This window comes from Hyperolius riggenbachi, chromosome 4, assembly GCF_040937935.1.
Source record: "Hyperolius riggenbachi isolate aHypRig1 chromosome 4, aHypRig1.pri, whole genome shotgun sequence".
Lineage (NCBI taxonomy): Eukaryota > Metazoa > Chordata > Amphibia > Anura > Hyperoliidae > Hyperolius > Hyperolius riggenbachi.
The window spans coordinates 218,991,017-219,003,499 of record NC_090649.1 but is presented as its reverse complement, the minus strand read 5'-3'; the positions used below and the strand labels follow the sequence as shown (position 1 = coordinate 219,003,499).

The 12,483-nt window shown below is 47.4% G+C and overlaps 1 protein-coding gene across 1 annotated transcript in view; it reads right to left on the bottom strand.

Moving 5' to 3' along the window:
- Positions 1-12,483, bottom strand: part of TMEM14A (transmembrane protein 14A) — a 46,732-nt gene that overhangs the window by 27,357 nt on the left and 6,892 nt on the right. Inside the window, exon 2 of the mRNA XM_068279361.1 lies at positions 8,817-8,896. Coding sequence (XP_068135462.1) covers positions 8,817-8,892 — 76 coding nt within the window. The 5' untranslated portion in view covers positions 8,893-8,896. The remainder of the gene's footprint in view (positions 1-8,816; positions 8,897-12,483) is intronic.

The following is a 12,483-nucleotide window of genomic DNA, read 5'->3' as shown; positions in this document are numbered from 1 at the left end:
TTGTGATACAGGAGGTGCACAGTCAGAATAGCACATGCGCCGCAGTGCTCAACCCAGGCAGCTGGCACACTTTAATTGGGGCGACAGCGGCTCAACAAAGAGGGTCTGGAGGACACTGAGGGATCTCAAAGATTACAGGGGGCAGACCCAGGTAACTAAAAACCAACTTCATTTTACAGTTTAGGTGTGCTTTAAATATGTGAGTTTCTTTGGTAGCATAGTGTGTGCGCGTTACTGTAGAGAGAAGTTAAAGCATGTCCATGGCGCACGTTCTTTTTGTATTCTTTGCAGTCAACAAAAACCACCAAAAAGTGGTGTAAACTGCAAGACGACCGCTGTCGGGGTTCCAATGAGGAAACACAATAAAGAGAACCCGAGGCGGATAAATCTTAATAGGACACAGAGGCATGTTCTGTGCACAACATCATGCCTCTGTGTCCTTCTATTGCTGCCTCCAGTCCCCTCGGGCTCTGCTGCCCCCCCTTCCCCCCGATAAATAGCACCAGGCTAGCGACAATCTGCTTGTCGCTAGCCTGATGTTTACCTGCCAGCTTGTCAATCAGTTTTCCCCGCATCGCCTCCCCCGACTCCTCCATAGCGTGGCTCCCCCCGCTGCTGTCAGCCTCCGCTAGCTTCCTCCAATCGGAAGCTAAGCTGCGACCTAGGAAGTACTGGGTCGCCTCTGTGTCTTATTAAGATTTAATAAATCCTCCTCTAATTTTTATTTAAAAATCTGCTTTTGTCTCTCTGGCTATACTGATTACAATCAAATGTAGGAAGTATTTATGGCAAACTCTATATCTGCGTTTAAAGGGGGCTTATATGCTTTCCTTGCATTGAAAGACATTCATGTCTTACTAAGTAATTTCCGGCAGTGTTGTTAAGGGGATTTTATCTGACTGCCATCTGGAGTCTGGAAGAAATGTTTTCCCTTTTTAACCACTTGAGGACCGTGGGCTTTACCCCCCTTAAGGACCAGCCACTTTTTTTCCATTCAGACCACTGCAGCTTTCACGGTTTATTGCTCGGTCATACAACCTACCACCTAAATGAATTTTGGCTCCTTTTCTTGTCACTAATAAAGCTTTCTTTTGGTGCTATTTGATTGCTGCTGCGATTTTTACTTTTTATTATATTCATCAAAAAAGACATGCATTTTGGCAAAAAAAATATTTTTTTTACTTTCTGTGCTGACATTTTTCAAATAAAGTAAAATTTCTGTATGCATGCAGCGCGCAAAATGTGGACAAACATGTTTTTGATAAAAAAAACCCATTCAGCGTATATTTATTGGTTTGGGTAAAAGTTATAGCGTTTACAAACTATGGTGCAAAAAGTGAATTTTCCCATTTTCAAGCATCTCTGCCTTTTCTAACCACCTGTCATGTTTCATGAGGGGCTAGAATTCCAGGATAGTATAAATACCCCCCAAATGACCCCATTTTGGAAAGAAGACATCCCAAAGTATTCACTGAGAGGCATAGTGAGTTCATAGAAAATATTATTTTTTGTCACAAGTAAGCGGAAAATGACACTTTGTGACAAAAAAAAAAAAAAAGTTTCCATTTCTTCTAACTTGCAACAAAAAAAAAATGAAATCTGCCCCAGACTCACCATGCCCCTCTCTGAATACCTTGAAGTGTCTACTTTCCAAAATGGGGTGTGTGTTTACTGTCCTGACATTTTGGGTGGTGCTAAATTGTAAGCACCCCTGTAAAGCCTAAAGGTGCTCATTGGACTTTGGACCCCTTAGCGCAGTTAGGCTGCAAAAAAGTGCCACACACGTGGTATTGCCGTACTCAGTAGAAGTAGTATAATGTGTTTTGGGGTGTATTTTTACACATACCGATGCTGGGTGGGAGAAATATCTCTGTAAATGACAATTTTTAATTTATTTTTTTTTACACACAATTGTCCATTTACAGAGATCTTTCTCCCACTCAGCATGGGTATGTGTAAAAATACACCCCAAAACACATTATACTACTTCTCCCGAGTACGGCAATACCACATGTGTGGCACTTTTTTGCACCTTAACTGCGCTAAGGGGCCCAAAGTCCAATGAGTACCATTAGGATTTCACAGGTCATTTTGAGAAATTTCGTTTCAAGACTACTCCTCAGGGTTTAGGGCCCCTAAAATTCCAGGGCAGTATAGGAACCCCACAAATGACCCCATTTTAGAAAGAAGACACCCCAAGGTATTCCGTTAGGAGTATGGTGAGTTCATAGAAGATTTTATTTTTTGTCTCAAGTTAGCGGAAAATGACACTTTGTGAAAAAACACAATTAAAATCAATTTCCGCTAACTTGTGACAAAAAATAAAATCTTCTATGAACTCGCCATACTACTAATAATAAACCGCGAGGAGTAGTCTTGAAACAAAATTTCTCAAAATGACCTGTGAAGTCCTAAAGGTACTCTTTGGACTTTGGGCCCCTTAGCGCAGTTAGGGTGCAAAAAAGTGCCACACATGTGGTATCGCCGTACTCGGGAGAAGTAGTACAATGTGTTTTGGGGTGTATTTTTACACATACCCATGCTGGGTGGGAGAAATAACTCTGTAAATGGACAATTGTGTGTAAAAAAATCAAAAGATTGTCATTTACAGAGGTATTTCTCCCACCCAGCATGGGTATGTGTAAAAATACACCCCAAAACACATTGTACTACTTCTCCCGAGTACGGCGATACCACATGTGTGGCACTTTTTTGCATCCTAACTGCGCTAAGGGGCCCAGAGTCCAATGAGTACCTTTAGGCTTTACAGGGGTGCTCAAAATTTAGCACCCTGCCCACTTGCCAGGACAGTTAACAAACCCCACAAATGACCCCATTTTGGAAAGAATACACAACAAGGTATTCCATGAGGGGAATGGTGAGGTCATTGAAAATTTTATTTTTTGTCACAAGTTAACGAAAAATGACACTTTGTTAAAAAAAAAAAAAATTCTGCTAACTTGTGACAAAAACTAAAATCTATTATGAACTCACTGTGCACCTCACATAATACTTTAGGGTGTCCTCTTTCCAAAATGGGGTCATTTGTGGAGTCTGTCCTGGCATTTTAGGGTCTCTGCAATCATTACATGTATGGCCAGTATTAGGAGTTTCTGCTATACTCCTTATATTGGGTATACAAGTAATGCACTCTGGGCTGAAAGGAAAAATGAACAGCAAACATACCTTGCTCCACATCAATGGCAGATCTTCCTCCACATCAATGGCAGTGATAACCTCAGGAGAGAGACACCCCGTACCACCCTGCACTCAGGGTGAGCCACCAACTTATGTGACTGGGCCTCAGAACTTTAGTATACAGCATTATGCCTGTAGGATACAGCAATATGCCTGCCAATAGAGATGACTCTGTGCGGCATTAAAGCATCATCATAGGCCCAAATCACATATAAACCGGGGGTGTCCACACTCAAGGGAAATTCAAACATGCCGTCTTATATCGCCAACCCAGGACAGATCAGCAATATCAAGCATGGAAACCGATCCTTCTTCCGACTTTTATGCTTACCCATTTTTTTGGTTTTCAAGCTTACCTCTACTCCACCTGGGACAATGTACGAAAGACCACTGAGTGTGTGCCTACTCCTGTGTCTGGAGTTCCCTAGGTTCTAATAGTGTACCCGCTCGTGGTACCTCTCAAAGCACTCCCCTACGCATAGGCCAGACTGGTCAGGACATTTGGGACAATAAAAACTGGTGTCATTCCTTCTTCTAGCACTGCTGCAGACACGACAACGTTTTATTCCGATGCGTTGACCTGGGGCACACGGAATCTGATAGGCGTAATGCCTACCATGCAGTCGGCTAGTTGCATCGGGGGGGGGGGGGGGGGGGGGCTGGCACCTCCTGGATACAGGATGTCCAGAATGATCTGTTCCTGAAATTGAAGGAAAGATCCAGTTCTCCCAGCCTTACTGTAGAGAACAAAGCTGTTATAAACTGCCAATTGAATCAGATAAAAAGACACTTTCTTATACCAGCGTCTTGTTTTCCGGGTAATTAAATAGGGCGCTAACCTCTGGTCATTGAAGTCCACCCCTTCCCATGTTGACATTATATTCGTGGACGACAAGGGGCTTTTCAACGACCTTAGTTGCCCGTTGAATTTGGACTGTCGTGTCTGTGTGAATGGTGGACAGAAAGTAAACGTCCCTCTTGTCCCTCCATTTCACCGCGAGCAGGTCTTCAGTACGCAAGGCGGCCCTCTGCACCCGTTCAAGTCTGGTGGTAACGAGCCGTTGGGGGAAGCCCTGGCGACTAGGCCGCGCAGTGCCACAGCATCGGATTCCTTCTAACTTTAAGTGCTGAAAGAGGGCCACACTTGTGTAATAATTGTCCACAAAAAGATGGTACCCCTTCTGGAACAAGGGTGACACCAAGTCCCACACAACCTTTCCACTGCTCCCCAGGTAGTCAGGGCATCCGACCGGCTCCAATTTTGAGTCTTTTCCCTCATAGACCCTAAAACGACACGTATAGCCTGTGGCCCTTTTACAGAGCTTATACAGTTTCACCCCATACCGGGCGCGCTTGCTTGGGATGTACTGTTTGATGCCAAGGCGCCCGGTAAAGCGTAAGAGGGACTCGTCTACGCAGATGTTCTGTTCAGGGATATAAACATCTGCAAATGTTGATGACAAGTGGTCTATGAGGGGCCGAATTTTGTGGAGCCGGTCATAAGCAGGGTCTCCCCTTTTATGACAGGTTTTGTCGTCGTTGAAGTGCAGGAAGCGCAGGATGGACTCAAATCGTGTCCTGGACATGGCAGCAGGGTACAAGGGAACATGATGCACTGGGTTCGTAGACCAATACGACCGCAATACATTCTGTTTCATTAGTCCCAAGTGAAGGATAAGGGCCAAAAAGATTTTAATGTCGGAAACTTGGACTGGTTTCCACCCGAAAGGCTGGGCATACATGCTCTCCGGGTGCTCGGTGATGAATTATGTGGCTTTACGGTTGGTCTCAACCACAATTAAGTCCAAGAGAACCTGGGTGATGAACAGCTGCAAAAAGTCTAGGGCCGTTCCTAGATGAGCTGTCGCCACCTGGACTCCAGACTGGGCGGTGAAAGGGGGCACTACGGGTGCGGCGGAATCAGGGGATTGCCAATCTGGATGTGTCAGCACCTCTGGGAGTCTATGGGTACTACGGGCCCGTCTTCTTCTTGGTGGCTGCGACGGGGGTACTACTGCACTTGCCACCGTACCAGTTTCAACTTCCATGCTGGCGCTCACCACTTCGCCAGGGTCTACAGAAGTACTGGTACCAAGTCCAGGAGATGCTGCACTGCTGGTGCCTGCCTCACCAAGAAAAGTATCATCAGCGCTAGCACCACCCTGCTGCCCTTGAGGCGGATCCTGCGCCACCTGCGGTCTAACGACATGGGGTCTGGTACGCCTGGCTCTAGCCGGGACCAAAGCCTCGTCATCACTTTCGGTCAGGGAACCACTGCTTTCCACAGGTTCAAATTCGGACCCGGATGATTCGACGGATGATTCTTCCCAAAAGAACTCATCCGACTGGTCCATGTACCTGTATATCTCCTTATCGGAAAGCCCCCTTCTTGCCATTGTGGATTGCTAAATTTATGGGGTTTTCCTCCGAGACTACCCAGAAAAAAAGAGCACCTACCTAGCAAAAAGGGAGTATTTGAGAGGTATTGGGGTTGGTGGGAAGTGGGGTCTCAGAGGCAATCAAACAATCACGGGACAATCAAATACAATTACAGCACAATCGACTCCAATCACAGCACAAGCAAATCTGATGCACTCGGAAGGTGGTGGTTGGAGGTGGTGGGGGGGAGGGTGGGGTTGGGTGTGTGTGTGTGTGTGGGGGGGGGGGTTGGGTGTGGTGGGAAGTGGGGTCTCAGAGGCAATCAAACAATCACGGGACAATCTAAGCCGATCACGGGACAATCAAATACAATCGCAGCACAATCGAATACAAGCGCAGCACAATCAAATCTGATGCACTCGGAAGGTGATGGGGGGTGGTGGTGGGGTGGGGATTGGTGGGAAGTGGGGTCTCAGAGGCAATCAAACAATCACGGGACAATCGAAGCCGATCACGGGACAATCAAATACAATCGCAGCACAATCGAATACAAGCGCAGCACAATCAAATCTGATGTACTCGGAAGGTGATGGGGGGTGGTGGGGGTGGTGGTGGGGTGGGGGGTGGTGGGAAGTGGGGTCTCAGAGGCAATCAAACAATCACGGGACAATCGAAGCAGATCACGGGACAATCAAATACAAGCGCAGCACAATCAAATCTAATGCACTCGGAAGGTGATGGGGGGGGGGGGGGGGTGGGAAGTGGGGTCTCAGAGGCAATCAAACAATCATGGGACAATCGAAGCAGATCACGGGACGATCAAATACAATCGCAGCACAATCGAATAAAAGCGCAGCACAATCGATACAATCACAGCACAGTCAAATACAATGCACTTGGACGGTGATTAGGGGGGGGAGGGGGTCTGAGGGCGATTTGAGGGGGTGGGGGGTTGATCAGAAGCCCGCACGGGGCAGACTGAGTCCTGATCTGATGAGAGGCAGACACAGGTTACTGATCGCAGATCAGTTAGTGATTGCTGGGGAGGACAGATGTAAACAAAGAGCAGGGGATGTAATCAGGAGGGGGGTATGAGGTCGAGGGCCTGGGCAGGTGATCGGTTACCCCCGCGGGGCAGTTAGGGTCTGCTCTGATGGGTGGGGGAGCTGAGGGGTGATGGACAGGTGATAGACAGGTGATCAGAGGGGGATCAGGGGGTAAGGTAGCTGTATACAGATGTATACAGTATACAGGGGGGGTAGTCTGGGATGGGGTCTGGGGGTGATCTAAAGGTGTGGGGGGGGGGATCAGGGGTGACTAGGAGGCAGTTAGGGACCTAAACTAAGGGACAGCGTCGCTAGTTAGTGGCAGGTGGGGGGGGGGTTATAGGGGTGCAAGGGTGCTGGCAGGGGTCTGCTGGGGTGATCGGGGGGGGGGGGGGGTCTGAAGGCTGGGGTGGGAGATCAGGGGGGCTAGGTAAAAAAAAACCAATGTGGCTTGTGCACTTACAAAATGCTTCCTTCTCGCTGGTGGTCTCTGGAATAATGAGACCACGAGGCGAGGAGGAAGCATGTATAAGGCACTTTGTTTACCTAACAAAGTGCCTTATACATCCTGATTGGCTACATTTACGGATTCCTCCGCTTGCCGGCGCTGCTAAGTGGCCGGCGAGCAGAGGCTAAATGCCGGGCTTCCGAACCCCGGCGGAGGATCGTGTCACGGATGACGCGATCGCTCCGCCCATGCCCCTACAAGGACCGCCGCCATTTGTCAATACGCTGGTCCTTGCGGGGTCCACTTCCCGGCCGCCATTTGTCAATACGGCGGTCGGGAAGTGGTTAAAGGGAACCAGAGACAAACTAAAGAAAATATTTTATACATACCTGGGGCTTCCTCCAGCCCCATACACACGGATCGCTCCCACGCCGCCGTCCTCCGCTGCCCGCAGCTACGAGAACCGGCTCCCCGCTCTTCCGTCAGTCGGAGCCAGCCTATAGAGAAGTGCGCTCTTTGCGTATCTCTCCAGCAGGTGCAGGAGAGATACATAGAGAGCGCACTTCTCCTGCGTAGCTGGCTCCGATGACTTCAGTGACGGGAGCCGGTTCTCGTAGTTGCAGGCAGCGCTGGATGGCGGCGTGGGAGCGATCCGTGCGTATGGGGCTGGAGGAAGCCCCAGGTATGTATAAAATATTTTCTTTAGTTTGTCTCTGGTTCCCTTTAAAGAGAACCCGAGGTGGGTTTGAAGAATATTATCTGCATACAGAGGCTGGATCTGCCTATACAGCCCAGCCTCTGTTGCTATCCCAAACCCCCCTAAGGTCCCCCTGCACTCTGCAATCCCTCATAAATCACAGCCACGCTGCTGACAAACAGCTTGTCAGAGCTGGCTGTGTTTATCTCTATAGTGTCAGTCTGTTGCTCTCCCCGCCTCCTGCAGAATTCCAGTCCCCTCCTGCATCCCTTCCCTCCCTGCTGATTGGAGGGAAGGGACGGGGGCAGGGACCGGAGCTATGCAGGAGGCGGGTGAGCAGCTGAGACTGACACTACAGATGTAAACACAGCCTCAGAGCACGGCTGTGATTTATGAGGGATTGCAGAGTGCAGGGGGACCTTAGTGGGGTTTAGGATAGCAACAGAGGCTGGGCTGTATAGGCAGATCCAGCCTCTGTATGCAGATAACATTCTTTAAACGCGCCTCGGGTTCTCTTTAAGGCTGACCAGTACTAGACATGTAAGGGATTTTCACCTTCCTCTGGATCAAAGGAGATACATGAGCATGTAGGCTAGTGCTGGCCACCATATTTTCTGATGGTCTTATTTCAACTCAACTATGTAACTATGTAATAAATGCAAATGAAACTGGGGCACTTGCCTACAGAAGCCTTCAAGGGCCATGTGCAATTCACTTTTTTTCTCCTAGGAGATAATTTTTCATCTTCGATTAAAAATAATTTTAAAGCATGTTTCAACTAAAAAAAGTACCAAAAAAGTTGGTAAAAAAGTGCTATTTTGAGTATTTTCTTGCTTTCTGGTGGTGTAAAAGGCATTTTATTGTCAACTTTAAGAATATCACCTAGGAGAAAACGTAGGTGAAAAAGTGAATTGCATATGGCCCAAGGTGTGCTACCCTGTCTGAAGTGGTATGAACACCACCTACCTGTAAGAAGCTTCCCCAACAAGGTATAATGTTTACCACAAAGAGATGGATTGGATACAAACATTTGTGGCTTGAAACTTACCTTTCCGAGAAAATCCCATGAAACCACCAAGGGCCAAGAGGCCAGCATATCCAAAGCCAATCCAATCCAAAGCCATGATTCTGAAAAGAGCCATGCCAATAACAGTTATTTAGGGTATATGTATAGAATATGGATGACATAATGTGCAGTATTGTGAAAAGTGCTTTTCACTATGTTCACCAGTCACTGAGGCGCTACACCTGCTATTGCTGAAATTCTGTTTTGTCCCCACGTTAATTGCCCGATGAAGCGGGCTTGGCCTGCGAAACGCGTTGCACTTTTGGGGTACTATATAATAAATGTGATTGCTACTTTTCAGACAGTCTTTCGTGTCTGCTTTATGGAGGTAAGTCCACCACTTCCTCCTAGCAAATTTTAAAGGTTTTATCCACTTTTATTCTGCTGGCGCCTCTGTTCTCCTACTGCAAACGCAGTCCATGCACAAGTGGAGCTTGCAATCTTCTGTGTCTACCAAAGTCACATCTAATTATTATTACCCTGGGGCTGTACAGTAGAGCCTTGCAGCAGGACTGTATGCATTCCTCACCTCACACCCACACAATGCATATCTTGCCTAAAGCGCTGCCTGTGTGTCATACCGAAGAACAGGTCTAGTGTACACTAAGGACATTTTTTCATAAAGCAACGCATGATTTCTTTTGTGACAGTGTATCCAATTTATTTCAATGGCACCTTTCATATCACATGTGAACTGTGAGAAATCCATACAAGAAAAGTGCAGAAATGCACAGTCAGGCCTAAGAGCCACTGGCAACCCTTTTCTAAGCGATTGTGATTTGCAATAATTCTGTGGGGGATTTTCACATTGCTCAAATGAGATCACACTCATAGCATTACCTTAGGCCTCCTTTCCACGGACTGTTGATATGCCTCTCAAACTCACACAACTGCTCACTGCTGCCTGGTAACTACTTGTTGCTGCCTGATAACTGCTCACTGCTGCCTGGTAACTGCTTGTTGCTGCCTGATAACTGCTCACTGCTGCCTAGTAACTGCTTGCTGAGCACACTGCTCAACAATTCGTGGAACGGAGGCCTTAAGGTGCGTACACACATGCGACTATAGTCGTTTGTAACGATCGTTCCCCGATCTTTACCAACGACGATCGTTACAAAAAACGAACCAACGACTATTAAGGCAAACGACGAACGAGGCAAATCGCTACAAAACAAAGTTCTGTCTTGGCGGATTTTTACCACCGACGATCGTTAGCAAAAGTGGTACATCGTTGGAAACGATCGTTCGTACCAGGCTGGACATGCGTACTTCACTTTTTCTCCAAGGAACTTTACAATTTTATGCGCAGGCGCATTAAGTGCTTTTACGTGGTGTAACGTTCGTTCTAACGATGTGATCGTTACACACTTTTTACAACTAACTTTACTTCGGTCGTTCTTTCGTCAATTAAAAGTTCGTTCGTCGTCCTCAACGAACGATCGTTGTCGCATGTGTGTACGTAGCATTAGCCAGAGCTTTTCAAATCACAAAAAGCATTGCCAGTGAGTCCCAGGCCTCATCTATGCTTGTGCAATTTCACACGTGTTTGACCATGCACATAGGGCTTGATTCACTAACGTGTAATAACTGTTATCACGCCACTCTATGCGATTTGCGCAAGTTTACCGCGATTTTCGTGTGTACAATTTTTCGCAGTATTACATTTCAAAATTGACCAATCAGCAAAAGCCGTCGCACTATGGCGACCAATCCCCTTGCGTCCGCCACACGGACCTGATGGGGAACTTCTCATGCATATGCATATTTGCTGTGTCTCCAATCACAGAGACTCTAAGAGCGACAGGCGTGCGCGGAAAGAGTACACCTCCACAGTGCCGCCCTCTGCAGCACCGACCTATTGGAAAACAGCCTCCAGATGTCATGTTGTCAGGCCCCGCCCACAATGTGAGCGGACCTGACAGGAGACTGTTTCCCCGAAGGCGGAGCATTGCTCCGTCACAGTGCGGGGAAAGAAGCAGACTCGTCATCGTCTGCCCGCCCCCCGTTGCCAGGCGACATCATGGACGCCTCAATCCAGCACACCGCGCTCTATTGATAAAAGTCAGGAACAATAGAAACACTGCGCATTTAGCTATTAAGCAAACATCATACGCAGCATATGATGTTTGGGTACTTATCCGTTAGCCGGGCGCATCCGGCAGGTGGCGCTAATTACTATTCCCCCTCCAGGCCGACATGGATAGTAGGGAAAGATGTAACTCTGGTGGAGTTTTGTCGCCACCTGCCGGATGCGCCCGGCTAACGGATAAGTACCAATGTTTGCTTAATAGCTAAATGTGCAGTGTTCGGGGAAACAGTCTCCTGTCAGGTCTGCTCACATTGTGGGCGGGGCCTGACAACATGACATCTGGAGGCTGTTTTCCAATAGGTCGGCGCTGCAGAGGGCGGCACTGTGGAGGTGTACTCTTTCCGCGCACGCCTGTCGCACTTAGAGTCTCTGTGATTGGAGACACAGCAAATGTGCATATGCATGAGAAGTTCCCCATCAGGTCCGTGTGGCGGACGCAAGGGGATTGGTCGCCATAGTGCGACGGCTTTTGCTGATTGGTCAATTTTGAAATGTAATACTATATAAAGCGTGTTATATGTGATTTATGTTAGATGCTGACACTACTTGAGAAAGGAGGCTTGTCCTCCGAAACGTCGTTTGATATGCCAGCTATCTTACAATAAAGTGAAAGAGCATATTAGAAGATGGTGCCGGACTCAACTTTATTCGCTGTCAGTTATAGCTGAGGGCTGGTGCACACCAAAACCCGCTAGCAGATCCGCAAAATGCTAGCAGATTTTTAAACGCTTTTTTTTATTTTTATGAGGCGTTTTGCTAGCGTTTTGCGGATTGCTGCTGCGGTTTTCAGTATAGTAGATTTCATATATTGTTACAGTAAAGCTGTTACTGAACAGCTTCTGTAACAAAAACGCCTGCAAAACCGCTCTGAACAGGCGTTTTTCAGAGCGGTTTGCGTTTTTCCTATACTTAACATTGAGGCAGAAACGCATCCGAAATCCAAAAAATGCCTCACCCAGGCATTTTTCGTTTCTGCAAAACGCCTGCCGCTCTGGTGTGCACCACCCCATTGAGATACATTGACCAAGCAGATCCGCAGCCGCAAGCGGATCTGAAAACGCCCAAAAAGCCGCTCGGTGTGCACCAGCCCTGAGAGGAGAACTGATGTGTCTATGTTTCCCTATGGCTCAAGTGGGCGATGTTACAGTTTAACTGTGTGCTGACCAGAAAGCTGTTATGGGTAATGGCCATTTTTAAAATGGAGGACGGAAAATTCCCTTGATCACAGTGAACAAATAGGACGCGGGACAGGAGAAAGACACTGGGGAGTAGACTACATGGAAGGTAAGTATGACTTGTGTATGCTTATTTTGACTTTTAATTTTCAGTTCAGGTTTTCTTTAAGGTGCAAAAATAGATTCTTGCTCTGTGTAGCAAATTAGGCCTCCTTTCCACGAATTGTTGAGCTGTGTGCTCAGCAAGCAGTTACCAGGCAGAAGTAAGCAGTTGAGAGAGTTTGAGAGGCATTTCACTGCCTTTCGACAGTTCATGGAAAGGAGGCCTAAGTCATAAATTATTTTGGGTATTTATTGATGGTGTCATGGCAAGAGTCTTCTAAGG